This window comes from Lagenorhynchus albirostris, chromosome 13, assembly GCF_949774975.1.
Source record: "Lagenorhynchus albirostris chromosome 13, mLagAlb1.1, whole genome shotgun sequence".
Lineage (NCBI taxonomy): Eukaryota > Metazoa > Chordata > Mammalia > Artiodactyla > Delphinidae > Lagenorhynchus > Lagenorhynchus albirostris.
The window spans coordinates 63570576-63590908 of NC_083107.1; the positions used below are offsets into that span (position 1 = coordinate 63570576).

A 20333-nucleotide genomic window follows, 5' to 3' on the forward strand; every position below is an offset into this window, starting at 1 on the left:
AAAGCCCTCTTTTATATATTACTTGTGTTTAAAAAAATTTTCCTATGTAGAGTCAAGGAAACAATTTACATTATGTAATGAAGTATTAATACCAAACACAAGCTGAAATGACAAAATATGAATATCCTACCTGAGTATCTTTGTATTTGTCTCTTAAGTCCAAGAGCCGATGATAAGCATTAATGGCTTCTGAAAATTCCCCAATGTCAGTGCTAGTGAGAATATAGTTTTCCCAGATCTGCCAATGTTCATAGTTGCACTTGAGGGCTTCTTGTAAAGTTCTAAAAGCTTTCACTCTATTGAAGGTCAAGTTAAAAAAACAAAAACAAAAAAAAACAATAATGAATAACCATAGCTAAATAAACTATAGCTAAATGTATAAAATACTAATGTGGACTTTCTGTCAGTCCTTAATCATTCATGTTAATAAACAGTATTAGAGGTTCAAACAACCCGAAACCACCTCAAATTTCCCTAACAGGAAATGGCAAACAAAAACAAGTAGAAATGAAACAAGAATAGGGAGACATACATAAAAACCAAGTAGAAATTCTGAAATTGCAAGAGACATTAAAACAAACAAACCAGGCTTCCCTAGTGGTGCAGTGGTTGAGAGTCTGCCTGCTGATGCAGAGGACACAGGTTCGTGCCCCAGTCCAGGAAGATCCCACATGCCGCGGAGCGGCTAGGCCCGCGAGCCATGGCCACTGAGCCTGCGCGTCCGGAGCCTGTGCTCCACAATGGGAGAGGCCACAACAGTGAGAGGCCCGCGTACCCCGCAACAAAACAAAACAAAACAAAAACAAACAAACAAACCAAAAAACCTCAACATGTGACAAAAACTAGATTACACACAGTCAAAAAGAGTACTGATGAATTGAAAGATAACAGTGAGGAATTCAGATTAAAAAATAAAAGAGTAATAAAGAGACAGAGGAAAGAATGAGAGGTAAGATTTAAGCATATATTCGATAGACATTCCAGAGTAAATAAATGCAGAAAATGGCAAGACACTACATTTGACAAGATAATAGCTGAGCATTTTCTAGAACTGAACAAAGATCTAAATTCTATGATCAAAAGTATATTTTGTGTACTGAGCATTATATTGGGTTGGCCAATAAATAAAGGTAAACCAACACCTAGACACTTTGTGTGAAACTGCAGAACATGAAGATAATCCTAAAACCTATAAAAGAATGACAGTTAGAGGACAGCAGATATTTCATTAGCAGCAGAAGATGGTAGAAGGCAATAAAATAATTTAAAGTGCAAAGTAAAAATAACTGTCAGCCTAAAATTTTATAATCAACTAAACTTACCACTCAAGAATAAATGCAAAATAAAAAATTTTACATGTACAAAGACTAAGGAAGTTTACCACCTACTGACCCTAACTTAAAAGAACTATTAAAGCATCTCCTCTTGCAAAAATAAAAGGGACTTCAAAGAGAAGAAAAGGGATACAAGAAATGATCAATGGTGAGAAGAGAAAATGAAGTATGTCAGTAAATGTAAATAATTATTGAGACCAAAAACAATTATGAGTTGTGTTTAAAAAAAAAGTAAAACTACAAGTATATAGACCATATTCTCTGCAATTAAATAAGAAATCAACAGTAAAGAGACAGTTAAAAAAATATATGCCTGCAAACTTAAAAATGCACTCCTAAAAAAAAGGAACCTACAGTGGGGGGAGGGTGTGGAGAGATTTATATTAGAAAGTACAAAATATTTAGAATTTAATGAAAGCATTATATACCACCATCTGCAAGATATATGTAAAGCAGTATTTAGAGAGAAATTTATATTTTTATATGTATTGATTATAATTATGAAAGATGGGAAATAAATAAGCTAAAACATCCAACTTAATTTTGTAAAAGAACACCAAATAATTCTAAGAAATAAGAAAAGAAATTCTAAGAAAGAAGAAAATATGAAATAAAATATAAAGAATATAAATGATCAACAAAACCAAAAGCTGGCTTTTTGAAAAAGACTAATGAAACAGACAAATGTCTAACTAAATTCCATTTAGAATTTAGAAAAATGGTATATATAAAATTAGTAATTTTAAAAAAACTCATAAGAGAACATTATGAACAAATTATGCAAAATGAGCTAAAAAACAGAAAGCCAAATAAATCAATAAAAATTAAAACCAGGCTAGGTGGTTTTACAGATAAGCTTTATCAAACCATCACAGAATCCTTGCCTTATCCCAGCTACTTCAAAAAATAGAAAAACACTATTAAAAACTTGATATTGACAAGGAAATCAACAGAACTTCATGTCACCTATTCTAAAAGTTAAACATCTCAGCTCTCAAAAAGATTCTTAATACTTTACTGGCTCCCTTATAGATCATAAATGCTTTACTGGACAACTATAGTAACCTCTTTCAAAGGTATGCTATCAAATCTCCCTCTCCAAGAGCCACTTTGAATTTGCTAACTTAAGACTACAAGGTCCACCTCCCTTTCCCTGCTGAGCCTCACAGGGTTTCATCAAGACCCCTCCTCTTTGCTGACTTCAAGGCAAATTTTAGAGAGGATGGTGGGGGGTCTTCTGGCTGACTCAGGCCCTTGTTCTGAGAGTCACCCCCTAAAGCACTTAAAAAGAAGTGTAAATTCTTTTTAGTAACCTTCCCTGCTAGTCACTGAACACACAAATCATTTACTCATTCTCTAATTTACCTATAGTACTAATCAAAATTTCTTTACAATTAAGTCCTTTTAGTCTTTTCATCACCACAATTCACCACAGTTTAGTTTCTTATACCCTATATTAAACAATTTACCGTACGTTGTCATGGCACTGATTCATTTATCCCTTGACCCACCCTCCTTTACAGTTAAAAATTAAGTGCCCTTGCTCTAATACTTCTTCAAATTCAGCCATAAATTGTTTCTATGTGATTCTTTTTTCTTTCTCTACTCTACTCCCTATGCCCACCTCATATGTGATAGCAACTGCCTTCAAAGGCAGTGGACTGAGATTCTGCAGGTCTCCCATCTACATAGGGGGTGGGGGTGAAGTTGTCCTACTGGAAAAGAACTCAACAAGCAGCAGCCCACACCAGGAGGATTATCCTTTTTGTATGTCCTCCTATCCTCCAATCACAATTTTTTGGCCTCAAAATTTTTGCAATGAAATCCTTTTTTTGGAAGTATGACTTCCTTCTAAGGAGCTTCAATTCCGGATTCATTTATCAAACCCACAATGGTAGTGATACTGCACTATGACAGTTATATAGGAAGATGGAAAAATTTCCCACGGGACTGGTAGGGACATGATGCCTAGGGGAATCAGATGAAACGGGGGAAAGAGCACTTTAGTGCAGAACCTGGTGACAGCAGAGGGAGAGATGAGATAGTTTAAAGGGTCACTTTAAGGCAGGGGTAGGATTCTTTTGAGAGGAGCATTAATAATTTGCACCTGAAGTAACAATCTCCTGAGTCAAAACTGAGCTCTCTCTGGAGCAGCAGCAGCAAAGTAAGCAAAGAGTAAAGAGGCAAGAATAAAGGAGTGATTTACCTCTGACCTTACAACCCCACTTTGACACAAAAACCTATTCATGGAGCTGCAGGAAGACAAAAAAGTGTCAAAAAGAAGCTGAGGAACAATGTGCAAGAACCACTAAGAGAGAAAGCAATTAGAATTCTTAGGATTAATGGGCTGGAGGACAACACAGAGTATCAAGAGCCTCACTACATACAAAATTATCAGTATTACTAAAAAAACCCACTGAGATCATTCTACAACTATGACAGGGACTTCCCCTGCCCCTGCTTTAACTAAACCAAAAGGGTCTCTGGTGAGTTTTAACACAATCAGTTGCAATCAAGAACATAATATTACTTTCCAAAGGGAGCAGCAGAACAAACAGTACTTTACTTATGTAGATCGTCATCCAAGAGCAGCGGAAGCATTTCATGATCTCGACGTAATGTGGATTTAATGGTATCTTCAGAAATACTTGTGAATCCACAAAGAAAAATTAAATTTGAAAATAAGGCGAAATAAAAATGGAAATATATCTACCCTTTAATTCATTTATTTAAAACTGGGGCAACAGCCATCCTTGCCTCTTCCCTTTCCTTTGCTTTCTATAGCCAGTCAGTAAGCCCAGTTGGTTGTTCTCTTTATAAACTGGCATCTGCCCCTTCTTTTTCCAGTCTAGTTATCGCCTGCCTGGACTGTTACCACAGCTGTCTCCTAACTGGTTTCCCTGTCCCCAGTTCCCACTCTATTCTGTCTCACACACTGTCACCAGATAAATCTTCCTAAAAAACTCCTTTCTTCATGAAATCACCCCACTGAAATCTCTGGCTTCCTACTGCCAACAGGATAGTCTCAACTAGTCAGTCAGATAATCAGAACACGCTGCCATTTGACCCCAAGTGACCTTTCCAACCTCATCTCCCACTATAGATCTCACTAGTCTCGAGCTGGACTATTTTACTTCCTATATCCTAAAGTGTGGCATTCATGCCTGTCACTCTGCATTTGGTCACATGGATTCAGAACGCTAGGTACACAAATTAATGACCATTTATTTCCAAATCCTGAAAGGCTTCCCTCTCTCCCCTCTACCAATTCTTCAAATTTTAGCTTGAATCCAACATTCTCTCAGAAGCATTTCTGAACCAGCATCACACACCTTCTCTCCTCTGAGATGCTCACAGGACTACATGAGTGGCAGAGAATATAACTGTTCTACAAATATCACCTACCATTATTATAGTCCTCTTTGTACTTCTCACTTGAGATTTACCACATACAACTTATATTATTAATCAATTTTTAAAATAATATGGCATAATATTTTATTTTTTAAACCCACACTCCCTGAAGACATTGGTTCATACTTATATGTCTCAATAATGTCCAGTACACAGCAAGCAATCATTAAGAATCTATCAGTTGAGCTGACTGACTAAAGGCATGCTTGCTTTTACCATGCAATGAAATTTAGGATACAAAACTTCAGTATCAAATAAAGAGGTCAAAAAATATTTCTTAAAAAAATATATATATATTTCTTATTTTATTACATACTAAATGTTTTCAAGAAATAAACTACACCTGGAATGCAAATGGCGATATTAAGTCATTCTAACTCAAAGATATGGGTAGGCAAGGGGAAAAAGACAAAGAGTAAGGCACAATGTTTCAGTGTTCAGTTGAAGAAAATCTCATTCATTTATTTTGGAAGCAAAGTTCTTCATCTATTTTGATGCACTTACTTTTGTTTTAATCGGATATAAGAAGTTGATAAATTGTTCCAAGCTTCAGCGTTCTGAAATGATAGACAACAGTTACAGACTATTCTCATTTAGGTATAATTGCTGCAACCAAAAAATATAACATATTTTCCTAGCTCAAGATGTACTCTTTACAATGTTAATTTTCAATAAGGTATGTTTAAAAATGTATAAGAAAATTAAATAAATTAAACTTAACACTTATAATTTAGAACAAAAATAGTCAACAAGGGCTTACCTGGTAGCACAGTGGTTAGGAATCTGCCTACCAATGCAGGGGACATGGGTTCAAGCCCTGGTCCGGGAAGATCCCACATGCTGCAACTAAGCCCATGTGCCACAAACTGAGCTTGTGCTCTAGAGCCCGCGAGCCACAACTACTGAGCCCACGTGCCACAGCTACTGAAGCCCAAGCGTCTAGAGCCTGTGCTCCACAATAAGAGAAGCCACCACAATGAGAAGTGCGTGCACCACAATGAAGAGTAACCCCCGCTCGCCACAACTAGAGAAAGCCCACGTGCAGCAACAAAGACCCAACGCAGCCATAAATAAATAAATAAATAATTTTTTAGGTCAACAAAATGATATAACTATTATAGCACTAATTTGGAAGTTTGCTAAGATTTTATTTCCAAATTTATATTTACAGAACAGTTGGACAATTTACAACATAATTTACACAATATATAGATTAACTACAAATCTAAAGTAATGCAAAATATTGTTTTTCCTATCATAAAAGGCTTTGCTATTTTACCATCATCCTTCATCAGATGGAAGAGTAAAGGAATATGTGTTCTCCAGTGTTAAGCCTAAGTATTTCATCAATCAAACATACTTCTCTACCTATTCCTCTATGCAATGACAAAAATAAATTAAAGCCTCTATATAAATGTTGATTCTAACAAGAATGATATAAATTATGCTTGTTCCTCTTTGTTCCACGTTTTATAAAACATAAAGTATATAGTTCTCAAGTTCCATACCTATGATATAAAAATTAATTGGCAATGGACCTCTCCTTACAGACAGAGCACTGTTAGTACCAGACTAGCCTTATCACCATAAAAAGTTACAAACTGGACGAAATTTAGGAAACAACTGTTTTTGAGAAGTTGGACAAAGGGTTACACAGGACTATGATCCCTGAGAGAAGGACAGTTGAGTTGTCTCAACAATCAACCTACACTTCTATCTAGAGGCACTTTGAGGGCTGCAGCACAGAAAGGTAGGAACCAAACAAAGCACAGCAAGTCTTACTAAGAGCGGGAAAAGAGTTCAGAGTTCAGGGCTGAAAAGGTGGCTGAATTTGCAAGACAAAATAACAGGGAAGAGAGATCTGTGCAGACAATAAGCTCCAGAAATCTCAATAAGCATCTCCTTGAGTCCTTGTCTGAATACTAAGCTATACGTGTGCAGGGCAAAACTTCTTAAGGCCAGGCAGGGAACAACTAAAAGACAGCTGCGAGCTGAATGGAGATTCTAGAGGTCACACGGTTCTGGGAGTTATTCAAGTTCCAACCAACCAGAGAGGAGAATTCTTACTGATCACCTGTGGGATTAAGTTCAGCCCCCAAAAGGTTATACCTCAAGAGAAGGTTGACAGCAACTCTGGAATACGGACAACTCCAGACCCACCTTAAGCTTAAAATCAAGCTGATTCACAGGTAAATTAACCAAATGCCAAAATAAAACTCTACCTTCCTCAAGGGGAAGACAACAAAACCCAGAAACTCAACAACATAGCATCCACAAGTGTAGGATATAATTTTTAAAAATTGGTAGACAGGCAAACAAGCAGGAAAATTCATCCATAACCAAATAAAAAATCAGTAAATAGAAACAGACACAGAAATTAAAGAGATGTTGGAATAAGCATACAAAAATTTCAAAGCAGTTGTTATAAATATAAAAAAGGATTTGAAGAGAACACGATAAGGTAACAACTGGGGAATCTCAGTAGAAACATGAAAACTATAGAAGAACCAAATAAAAATTCTTGAACTAAAAAAAAAAAATACATTGTCTGAAATGATGTTTAGTTTTTTTTTTAATTGAGATGTAACTGATATATAGCATTGTATTACTTTTAGGTGTACTACATAATGATTTGATATATGTGTATATATCGGTGGGATATATTGATTACCACAATAAGTTTAGTGAATATCCACCACCACACATAGTATAACAAGTTTAATGAATATGTTTAACAGCAGATTTGACATAAACATAAGAGCTAAACCAATGAAACTCTTAGAAGAAAAGATAAGGTAATCTTCATGATCTTAGATTTGGCAACAGATTCTTAAATATGACACCAAAAGCACAAGCAACAACAGAAAAAACAGACAGGCTGGACCTCATCAAAATTAAAAACTTTTGTACCTCAAAAGACACTATCAAGAAAGTGAAAAACAACTTGCAGAAGAGGAGAAAATATTTGCAAATCATATATTTGATATCAGATTTGTATCTAGGATATATAAAGAATTCTTACAACTCAACAGTAAAAAGACCAATAACCCAAATAGGTAAAGGATATCAATAAACATTTCTCCAAAGATGATACACAAATGGCCAAAAAGCACATAAAAAGATGCTCAACATCATCAGCCATCAAGGAAATGCAAATCGAAACCACAACAAGATACCACCTACTAGGATGACTGTAATCAAAAAGACAGACAATAATCAAAGACAAGTGTTGCCAAAGATGTTGAGAAATTAGAGCCCTCACACATTGCTGGTGGGGATGTAAAATGGTGCTTTAGAAAACAGTCTGGCAGTTTCTCAAATTTTTGAATAGAGAATGGATGAATTGTGAAAACATTAATCTAAGTGAAGAAAGGCAGTCAAAAAGACCACGCATTGTATGATTCCACTGATATGAAATATTCAGAATAGACAAATCTACAGAGACAGAATGTCCATTAGTGGTTGCCTAGGGGTGGGGATGGGGGGTAGACGTGGAAGGTGTTTGGCAGAAATGAGGAGTGACTGCTAACAGGTACAGGGCATTTCTTTTTATGGTAATAAAAATGTTCTAAAATTGACTGTGGGGATGGTTGCACAATTCTGAAAATAATTTTAAAAATCATTATATTGTACACTTTAAATGGATGAACTAGATGGCATGCGAATTATTTACCATCTCAGTAAAGCTGTTAAATATTTATAGACTAAAAGAACTTTCTAATAGTGCAATTAACATAGGCAGCACATGCTAGTGAGCAACAAAATATATGTGACACTTTGCTGTATACTCAGCAAAGTATATTTTTAACTAAAAAACTGTTCTACCAAAACTATTTTCTAAACAAAACAATGAATAACTTAGCTATTACGAGAAGAAACTTATTTCTATATTTATAACTCATATAACTTAGGGTGTGACCTTCTGCCAAAGAGATACCTTCCTCCACCACAAAAGGAATTGGTGTTCTTCTTTTTTTTTTGACATAAAATAATACAAAGTTTGAATCTTTTTGCCGCTTTCTCTCTCTCTCGCTCTCTTTTCTTACTGTGATAAGAACACTCAACATGAGATCACCCTTTTTAAAAATTTTAGGTGTACTCATCTTACATAACTGAAACTACAGACCCATAGGAATTGCTGTTCTGAACTGCAGTACAATTCAAATAACTTAAAGAGTACCAAAAAGCTGTAATAAGGAAAGAAGAACAAACAAACTTACGTCAGGTTCTAGAGTCACACAGCGCTGAAATGCCCTTGCTGAACCTCCATAGTCTTCCAAGGCCAGATAGGCACAGCCCAGAGAAAACCACACCCCGAGCTGCAAAGACCAAAAGACAAAGTCATTCAAACACATAGACATTTATAGAATTAACCTGAAAATCATTTAAGATACTATCAACAAACACACTACACTACTATAAAGAATGTAGAGCTATAATTTGGCTTACATTTTATATTAGTTTAAATGTAGGAAACTTAGCAATGGAGATGGCATTTTTCCATATAATTTTCGAAGCTAATACAACACTGAAAGCACGTGCAATATCACTGCACGTCTTTTACCGAGAAAGACCATTTTTTGTGTTAACCAACTCCATGAAAGCAATGGACAGCTCTGTTGACAAGCCCTGATATTATAAATGTGGGATTAATCTAACATTTTTACTGAGCATCTATGTAACTATGTAGAAAGTATACAGAGCATCAGCAGGTTCACAACTGATGAATGTATTACAAACTTGAGAGGAAAAATTTTTGCTTCCATCTTCAAGTTAGACCACAAGTACTTCTGCAGTTTAACCAAGAGCCAAATTGCCCTAGCATGTATCTGTTTAGGCATGCCCAAAATAATTTAGAAAAAGCAGGCTGAGAATCTGGATTACCAAAGAGTCATTCAAAGAGGAAAGCCTGACTTAAGTCAGTATGATTTGTAAACTTAGAGATGTAGAAAACAGGTAAATTAGGAAGTAGCTATTGAAATCACAAAAGAATTCTTTACATCACAGGGTTTCCTTAAAATTCAATAGCCTCTGTCAAAAGGAAGATAAGACTGATAAAAATTCAATGAAATTAGTCAGAAATGCAGCTATTACAACTTTGCTTTCCTTTTAGATATAGTTAGTAAGGCCAGCAGCAGAATGCAGTTTACTTTCTTACTTTCTTTGACTTCCAGTACAAAGGCAGTAAGCCAGCAGACAGACTTGGTTGAACACTTTAGGGTGGGAAAGGAAATGAGGTGCTCTGTTATCTGTCCATAGCCTTCCACAGAGGCAAGTAGGAAGCTGCCCCTACATCCCTCCTCCCCCTGCCATTCCTACAAAACTTGTTCCATATGGCTAGTTGAGGCCTGAAATTTCTTTAAGCAGATATAGATTTTTAGCCGATAATTAGAGATAAGGCTTAGAAAGCAAAGATCCTTGGGCAATTTAACACTTTGCCTTGAATTCACAAGAGGCTATAAATAACTGCTATGAGGACCCTTTAAGAGAAGAGATTTTGTTAGAGGTATAGGTAATGGCTAGAAACGGGGTGGCTGTGTGTTTGGGGGGGTGGGGGAGATGCAGAGGTACTAGGTGGAAATAAAGTTAGAAGTTCACTTTTCTCAATCAAGGGACTCTAGCAACTTAAAAATTAGCTCATTACACTTTGCTTTTGTCTGGTTATGTACAGAATTAACTGAAAAGAGTTCCATACTCACTAAACGTGACTCATTTGGGGAGGGTCTGATGCTAACGTATAAAACAACATATAAAACAAGCTCTCTTACTTTTAACCTAGTTGAAAGTTTCAAAATCTGTGTATTATATTTCATCATTTATAATGTACACTTTTTTTTTCCATTTAACATCTCTGCAATAGATGCATCTTAATAACCCAGAGCTGATCAGAGTTTTATTGGCAGCATTCAACTTTCTATACAAGGTGGCACTTACATGTGCCTCTTACAACTGACAGCATCTTATACCCCAATAAATCATGGCAGCAAGTTTACTTGGAATGAGGTATACCTCATTCTGGGACTAAATCAAGAAAAATGAGAATTGCCCTCAAAGTTCTCAAAATGCACGTGCCCTGCTTGCTTCCTGCATCAGCAAAGGACAAACTCCCCACAAAACTATTTCACATGTGTTATAAAAAACAAGTGTAAATTTAAGATGTAAATAAAGAACTTTATTTTTCAATCCACCTGAAAAAACAAAGGTTACAAACGTCTGAAATTAGCAATTATCTCACAGCTCTAACACAAGCTGGTGATGAGATTATTGTTGATCTTTAGGTTTTTAAAGCAAGTCAATATTTTGTAACCAATGTCCTAAAACCAAAATAAATTTGATGAAAACCAGGCAGATGGCAATTTAATATACAGTATTATGATTCTCTTTTCGCTCTTGGTAATTTGTGTAATTGCTTTTTAATTTGTGTCTGAAAGAAAATTCTAGAATCATTAACTGCTAGTAGGTTTTCATCTACTGATAACATATAATTATGATGGGAGATGACTTCTGTACACATCCTATTCTTTGAAATCATGAAATGGCTTAAAAAAAAACAACAACTCTAGGATCTTCTAACTGCTCTGGCTGACCCACTAAACCATCAAAACTGCATTCATCCCTGCATCTCAATAGAGGTCTTTGGAATTTGGCGGACTAAGGAGAATATTCAGTGCCTCTTACTCTTCATTTTAAACTATTACTTAATCTATATTATCCTCACTGGCATCTTGATTTAGGATGGTCATGCTCTGAAGAACAGAACATCATAAAAGAAAAAAAAATCAAAAGAAGCTTCAAAAAAAAAGAAAACTCACATGATTCCCCAAATTAAAGTTGTATATGGTTGAGTACCAAAGGTCTCTATCTTCTAGTCCAATGTTATCAGATAGAAATATAATGCTAGCCTCATTACATTTGCTAGTAGCTATTTTAGAAAGTAAAAAGAAATGGGTGAAATAAATGTTAATAACATATTTTATTTAACTCTACATATCCAAAATAGTATCATTTCAACATGTTATCAATATACAAAATTATCGAGATATGTTCATTTTTTTCGTATGACGTCTTTGAAACCTGATGTGTGTCCTACGCTTACAGCATCTCAATTTGGACCAGCCACACTTCAAGTGCTCAACCGCCACATGTGGCTAGTGGCTACCGTACTGGGCGGCACACTTCTACACTATTTCTCCAAAACACTGAGACAGACCCTGGCATACCTGCATCCGTCCCTTTTTTCTCCATTGAAGAAACTAGCTCCTCTGGCTGACACCCTCCCTTAGGCTCCAACTCTTCATATACTATAGTCACTGCTGTCCCCTCCATACAACAGCAACCAGAATAATTAGCACTTAATGAGCACCTACAATGTTTGCCAAGCACTGATACTGCGAGCTTTCCACACATCAACCTCATCTATTCCTCACAACAGCCTTGTGAGGCAGTAAATATCACCCTCATTCAAGAGGTGACCATGGACCAGAGGCAGTCAGCAAAAGAGGAGACTCGAGGCCCAGTCAGTGTGACTCCAGAGCCCACATCATCTCCACGTGACCATGCCGCCCCCCGCTACACCGCCTGCCCCACACACAGCCGTGATTTACGGCAGTGCCATCCTTGTCACCAGTAGAGAGGGCGGGGTGTTGGGGGGAAGGAAAGAGTCCAATTAACATGTGCTGGGAAAACTCAGGAGACGAATTTTTTAAGAACCAGGGCATCATCTAATTCCCCCCTCCGAAAGCTCTCTGGATTAGGCAAGTGGACAAAGATGAAGCAGAAGAATCGATGGCTGTTCGGTTGGAGGAAAGAGCTGAAAGGCAAATCTCTTACCAAGGGACTGGGCAAGGATGGAGAAAGATAATCATCTGACAGAGAAGCTCTGGTGGAGGTTTCTGTGGAGCTTATTTCCAAGGCAAATTGTGAAGGCAGGCAAGCTGTAGGCAGCGCAGTGATCTTTAGAAGCTGACAGTCTAGCTTTTTCCTCTGAGGGAGCCAGTACAGAAACACAAAAGCAGACCAACTATTTATCTTTAATATGATGATATATGCACTTGAAGAATGGTTTTAAATTATTTTAAAGATAATTATCAAAAAGCAGGAATGGTTGAAAACATGATCTCTCTTTGAATTTCCCTCAAAAGCCCCCTACAGAAACAGTGCAATAGAGGGAAAGATAAATGACTGGGACTCAAGAGGTTCTAAGGTACTGTATGACCTTGGCCATGTCACTTAACCTCTGAGTCTTAGTTCCCCAGTTGTTAAATAGGGGGGTGGATTAAGCAAAAATTCCAAGGCTCCTTCAGACCTCAGATTCTGAAAACCTGGAGGTGACAGGGTTCAAAGGTACATTAATGCCATCTAGTGGCAGAACAAGTACACTGATGATGCAAATAGAATACTTAGAATCAGCAGGGTTGACAAACTAGGAGGAAATCAGTTCAATTACAGGCTTAGAAATCAATGAAAAGAGGCGGTGAGGAAAATGAGGCCTAGAAAAGAAATGATTTGCCTAAAGCCACACAATGGTTCCTGGTTTCTGGTGTGCAATACATGTGATGAAGAGAGTAACTGCAATACTTACTAAACCTTAATAATTAAAATAGAAATTGAACACTAAGTACCACTGGACAGTGGGCATGGATTACTTTTAAAAGTTAATTTTTACAAGGGTATTTAAAGCACATCTGCAATAGGTGTCATTTACTTATGTATTACAATTTTCTTTCTTAAATTATGAGCCTACTATTCAAATTTCCTTCCTCCTCAAGGCTTCTGCAGAATGAATGAATAATCAGTAGCTTCACTTTTGTTTTTTTTACTAATTTTCCTTACAGGATTGACTGAATTTTTCTGATGTCCCATATAATAAAGTGTAACACATTATAACTGAATCCTGAAGCCAAGCTACATTCTCCATTCTTTCCTTTCTATACCCCTGACTCATTCCCATGACCCCAAATGCAGATAAGTTGTTGAATGCGGCTTCGTTAAACAGGAAGTGACCCAAGCCAAATCCAAGAGAGCTATCAATGCTGTCTGCTAATATCTTTTCCTAAAATGATGCTCGCTGCTCATAGTTTTTAAAAATGTGCACCACCAACTCTTTCGTAACCAAATTTCTCATTTACTATTAAATACTATGTTCTCCTCCCTAAGGAAACACAAGTCTTAACCTACCAGCTTCTCCCTCTCTCTCAAAAGTTTCCTCTATGTCAGTGTCTTCTTTTAAACTACAAGAGCAACTGAATTTTATACACACTTTTTTTCTTCTACGAGAAAGGGTATTAATTGTTTAGTGTCCTCCTCTTATTCCTGTCCTAGACTTGGTTACCACTGGTTCTTCTATTTGCCTGCTCTTTCCAGAGAATTCACATGTGAGGTAACATGGGTGTTTACATATCATCTGCATGAAACTCTCCTGTTAGATATACCTCCCTATCTTTAGGCTACAGATAATGGGGTAACAATGATTTTCTACCACACTGCAATGGGCAGGACAGAAAACTCCACGTCAACTGAGAACTTACTATGGGCCAGGAAATATGCTAGATACTTTATACATATTGGCTCTAACTTTCCCAACAGCAAATTGAGATAGGGATTATATCTCCACTTTACAAATGAGGAAACTGAAGCTCAGAAAGATGAAGTGATTTACCTTAGGATTACTAGGATTCAGAGTCAGGTCTATGGCCGCAGAGCTCTGCCCTCCCCTCTACCCCTTAGTCCCAGCTACAGCCCAGATGTTATCACAGTGCTCGTATTTCTTGGCAGTTATGCAAGTTAGACCTTAAGAGTTTCATTTTTTATTGCTTACCAATATGAGAAAGGAAGAACAAAAGAGAAAGAATCTCTTTTTTCTCTACATATTATTCGCATATGGTTATTCTCTTCTCCACTGGAATGTAAGCTCCAATCCTCGAACCTCCCCACCACAGTAACACAAGTGCACAACAGAAACTCTAACTCCATTTCAAATAAAAACATTTCTTCTTTCAAAAACTGAAATGAAAGAGAAAAAGTTGACCCCTACAAATCAAAGAAGAACAAAAGTTCTCAGGTTAATTAACAATTCTATCAGAGTACTACATCGTGGAAGTCTAGTCTTACATATAGCACGGGCAGGGAAAGGTTGCCTTGATTCCTCTAAAACTCCCTGGTCTCGCAGAGAGTCACCCACTGTCATGTGCTGGACTGTCCCATTACATCAAAGTTACAACTTCACTTTGCTCCTGACAAAAGCCCCAATGGTTATGTATTAAAGAAAAACGTTCAAACCCGACAGTCTTGTATTCAAGGCTTTCCATAACATCTAACTTGACCTCAGCCAAATCTGCCATTCCTTCCTAAATAAGACAACATCCTCTAGAGGCAAAACAATGAACAGGTTAAGAGTAAGTGCTCTGAAATCAGAAAGCCCCACCCCGATCCCAGCGCCACACCTCATAAGCTGTGGGATCTCGTGTAAATTAATTAACCCCCTATTTCCTCACCTGTGAAATGAGGGGAATAACAGTAAGTACCTTGGGGATTGGGCTGAGGATTAAAACTGTATGCAAAATGCTTAGAATAGTACCTGGCACCTAGTAAATACTCAACGTTGGCTGCTAGAATTATTATTACAACTGAATTTAAGAAGAAATAGTCAGGACTTCCGTGGTGGCGCAGTGGTTGGGAGTCCGCCTGCCGATGCAGGGGACACGGGTTCGTGCCCCGGTCCGGGAAGATCCCACATGCTGCGGAGTGGTTGGGCCCGTGAGCCATGGCCGCTGAGCCTGTGAGTCCGGAGCCTGTGCTCCGCAACGGGAGAGGCCACAACAGTGAGAGGCCCGCGTACCGCAAAAAAAAAAAAAAAAAAGAATAAATAGTCAAAACCTACCGCTACCAAGAAACCTTTGCTTGCTACATGCTTGATTTTTGCATCTGCTAGTCTCCTTTCCCGAAACTATTTTCCTAATTTTTGCCTCCTATCTAAATCCCAACCACTCCTCTTAGTTCGTGACATCTCCATCAGGCCTTACCTACTTTTCATCACGCCATCACTAGGCACCCAAAGCATGGCGTCTATTTACTCTACCCCTTGGTCACAGGAAAAGTTACTTCTGCCTCTTCTCTCCATTTAGCCCATATAAACCACAGGAGAGGAAGAGGCCACATCTCAACACAATTCTTTCGTAACCCCTCCCCCAATACCTCACAGTGATTTTATAAACAGTTCATTTACACTTATATTCTAGCTTATACTATAGAAGATGCTTAATAAACAGAAACTGCTATTATAATATTAATGCTCTCATCTTCTTTCCTGTTTCGTTGGAAACATTATTCTGTTTCCAGAGCTAATGCCTTCATCTCTTCTCATTTCACTCCTTCCTAGAATGACATTCCCTAGGTTAGCAACCCATCTCTCTCTATAACATTCAATCTCTCCTTCACTCACTGGATTCAACCACATAAAGGTCTCCAGTATCTTGAACAGTGTTACTTGACTCTTCTGCCCCTTGGTACAACACTCTACATTTTGACTCTCATTTCCTTGACATGCTCCTAAAAACAACAGTCTATGGATGTTATGTCCATTTCCTCAGCTGCCACACACTCTTTTGCCTCCTGAAGCTGGTTCTGAAGGTCATTAGTGAGCTCCAAATCCAATAAACTCTTCTTAGCTCTCTTTAGACTTTACCACTACACGTGACATTTCTTACGGATACTCGTTCTTCCTTTAGTTTCCATGACTCCCTTCTTTGGGGTCCTTCTATCCCTCTGACCAAGACTCTGGTATATTTTGTTTGAATCATATTTCACTGGTGCTACTTCCTCTATCTTCCTCCAACCCCAGGAGATGCCCGAAGTTCAAGATTTTGCCTCGTGTTCTCTTCCAACACAGTTTTCTGTCAAGAGTTCATTCACTTGCATGGATTCACCTTACTTCCACAGAAAAGCCCCAATCTGCAAGCTCAGTTCTTGGCCTCACTCCTAGGCTTCAGGCTTGGACTGCCTTTCACTGGACTGTGAGCCCTCTCTACTTCGACACGGCAACATCTCTTCATATTCAACACTCAAAACACATCATCTTCCCCTACCAAAGATACTTTCCCTTCCTCCTGAATTCTCTGTATCTATCAATAGGGACATTTCCTTTTTAACCAAACAACTGAGAAAACTGGCATGTTCTCAGATCCCGAACTCTCCCTCAATGCTGCCAATCCAGTGAATAAGGCCCAGAAAATTTTCCTTTATAATGAGCTTCAACCTGTTCTATCTTTCCATCCTCACTGCTAAAGCCACTGATCACTCATCCATGACATTCATCCCTTATTTAAACTTCCTAGAATGTCACTTTTGTCATATCACTCTTTTATTCAAAACCACAACAGACTTCCATATCTGTAGGGTTACTAATCCTGAAGAAAGGCACTTAAGGCCCTTCACAAACTAGTTCTGTCCATATCATTTCCCAGTGGAAACTCTCTGCTCTCTGCTGATAGGCTGACACAGCCCGGTTCATTCCCACATCCGTGTCTGGTTCACAGCAGGATCTTGATAATGCTTAGTGAGGCAACCATATAATGTACTGTTCAAACTGCAACATTTAAAAAAATGAAACAAGGCATTAAAAAATCATTAAAATTATAGGACCTTAAAAAGACCTTATTTATTGACCAACAAACTACTGATTGTCAAATTGGTTTTACTACTAATATAACAGGGGACCTAAAGACGGTTCTATTTGAAAACCATTTTCAAAAGTAAAATTATTTATTGAATAAAATATATTAAAATTTTGTAAATTCTGATTATCTGAAATTTTAAAATAACAAAAGGAATATTAAGCAAGCTATATATTTGTGACATTTGCATATTTCTCTAATATATTACAGAATTAAAATCAATTTTTCTTAGCAGATATTCATATCCTCTAATCAGTTCCTTAGTCATATCTAATTCTAATACCATGTCATTGATATTTTCTGATAATTTTTTCAGTATCTTAGTACTTTTAATTTTTTCATAAAAGTGCCTACTGTCTACTTCAAAGTTATTCTTTATTGTTAATTGTCAAATTTATCATTAGTACATTTAAAATTGTTAAAACTTTTGATTGACTCTTTGTAGGTCATAATAATTTTAGCTGAGAAAATATTCTTTCTAAATGTATTGAGGAAAAATTAAAAATAGAACCACCGTATGATCCAGCAATCTCACTGCTGAGTATATAGCTGAAGGAAATGAAATCACTCCTCGAAGAGATATCTGCACCCTCATGTTCACTGTAGCATTATTCACAATAGCTGAGACATGTAAACAAACTGTCTGTCAATAGATGAATGTATAAAGAAATTGTGTGAGTGTGTGCACACACTGTGTGAAATATTATTCAGCCATGAAAAAGAAGGAAATCTTGCCTTTGGCAACAAAATGGATGAACTTTGAGAGCATTTTGCTAAGTGAAATAAGTTACACAGAGAAAGACAAATACCATATGCTCTCACTTGTATGTGGAATCTAAAAAAGCCAAACTCATAGAAATAGCGGAATGGTTATTGCCAGGAGTTGGGGGTGGGGGAAAGTGGGGAGATATTGGTCAAAGCATACAAACTTCCAGTTATAAGATAAATAAGTTCTGGGGATCTAACATACAGTATGGTGACTATAGTTAATAATACTGTATTATATACTTGAAAATTGCTAAAAGAGTAGATCTTAAATATTATCATCACACACACACGAAGGTGACAGAGGTGAGGTGACAGAGGTGTTAACTAATGCTCCTGTGGTAATCATTTCACAATATATACATGTATCAAATCTTATCACGTTGTATACCTTACACAATACGTCAATTATACAATATGTCAATTATATCTCAACAAAGCCGGGAAAATTTTTTTTTAATGTACTGAGATAACTAGGAAGCTCAGAGCAACTGCTGCTAAACAAAGGATATTCTGAATTCTAGTTTTGTTAATACTGAAGCTTATAAATATTTTTCTTTGGTCCTGTCTTTTGGCCTCCATTTAGAGTACCTTTCTTCAACAAATATTTTTAACAGGACAAAATCATCAAATAATTCATCAAATTTATGATTCTTTGTAGGTTTCATCAAACTTACAAATTTATAAATTATAGGCCTTCTCAATTACATTCTACTCTAGAATAGAATATAAATTTATTCTGTTAAAATCAAAAGCTTTGGCAAATTATTATTGATATCTTAAGAACAATGGTACTTGGTTATTTTTTTAAGTCCTTATTTTTTTAGAGATACATACTAAAACATTTAAAAATGAAATGATATATTGGGTTTGTTTCAAAATAATATGGGATGGAGTGGGGAAATATAGATGAAACAGGCCCAGTCATGTGTTAGTAACTGTTGAAGCTGGTTCATAGGCACATGGGAGGGGACTCTTTATTCTGGTCTCTGCTAGTATATATTTTGTATAATTGAAAGTTTCATAACAAAAGGTTACAAAGAAAAGATTCCTCCTAGGTAGATGTTACAGACTGAACTGTATTCCTCTCAAAATTCATATGTTGGGGATTCCCTGGTGGCGCAGTGTTTGAGAGTCCGCCTGCCAATGCGGGGGACACGGGTTCATGCCCCAGTCTGGGAGGATCCCACATGTTGCGGAGCGGCTGGGCCCGTGAGCCATGGCCGCTGAGCCTGCGCGTCCGGAGCCTGTGCTCCGCAATGGGAGAGGCCACAACAGTGAGAGGCCCGCGTACCGCAGAAAGGAAAAAAAAAAAAAAAAAATCATATGTTGAAGCTCAACCCGAAGTGTGACTGTATTTGGAGATAGGGCCTTTAAGGAGATAATTAAGGTTAAATGAGGTCATAATGGTGAGGCCCTAATCCGACAGGACTGGTATCCTTTGAAGAAGAAGAAAAGACACTGGAGCTCTCTCTACACATGAACAGAGAAAAGGCCATGTGAGGAGACAGTGAAAAGGTAGCTGTCTAAAAGCAAGGAAAAGACCTCACCAGAAACCAACCCTGAAGGCACCTTGATCTTGGACTTCTAGCTTCCAGAACTGTGAAAAAATTAATTCCCACAGTGGTTTAAACCACCCAGTCTGTAGTATCAGTCAGCCCTTAGCAGACTAACACAGTAGGGATATTCAAAAGTAAAATTATACATTATTAAATTAAATCCTGTACACGATTTAAACTCTCATTGTTCCTCTTCAAGATAAATTTAAATGTCTTCCTGTTTGAAAGTTTGCTTTCAATAATTACAATCTAGTAAAAGTTGTAAAAGCTGAAATTTTTTTGAACTCCGTTAATTGAATACATAAAAGATTTCCAATTGATTTTGAACACAATGCAGCCCAAACGAAAGACTCCTTAAAAAAAAAAAGTTCCTATCATTATAGGACACTTAAATTGATTTATTAAAAAATTCTTCAAAAAACTCTAACAGGGCTTCCCTAGTGGCACAGTGGTTAAGAATCTGCCTGCCAATGCAAGGGACACAGGTTCGAGCCCTGGCCCGGGAAGATCCCACATGCCACGGAGCAGCTGGGCCCGTGCACCACAACTACTGAGCCTGAGCTCTAGAGCCTGAAAGCCACAACTACTGA

At 37.3% G+C, this 20333-nt stretch overlaps 1 protein-coding gene across 5 annotated transcripts in view; it reads right to left on the reverse strand.

Moving 5' to 3' along the window:
- Positions 1-20333, reverse strand: part of TTC27 (tetratricopeptide repeat domain 27) — a 177008-nt gene that overhangs the window by 24852 nt on the left and 131823 nt on the right. For all 5 annotated transcript variants that reach the window (XR_009544117.1, XR_009544118.1, XM_060169348.1 and 2 more), the window contains 3 exons: positions 8969-9067; positions 5253-5305; positions 131-296 (listed from right to left, as the gene is read on the reverse strand). Coding sequence is in view for 3 of the 5 variants with exons in the window: in XM_060169348.1 (XP_060025331.1) it covers positions 131-296; positions 5253-5305; positions 8969-9067 (318 nt within the window). In the remaining 2 variants the exon portion in view is untranslated. The remainder of the gene's footprint in view (positions 1-130; positions 297-5252; positions 5306-8968; positions 9068-20333) is intronic.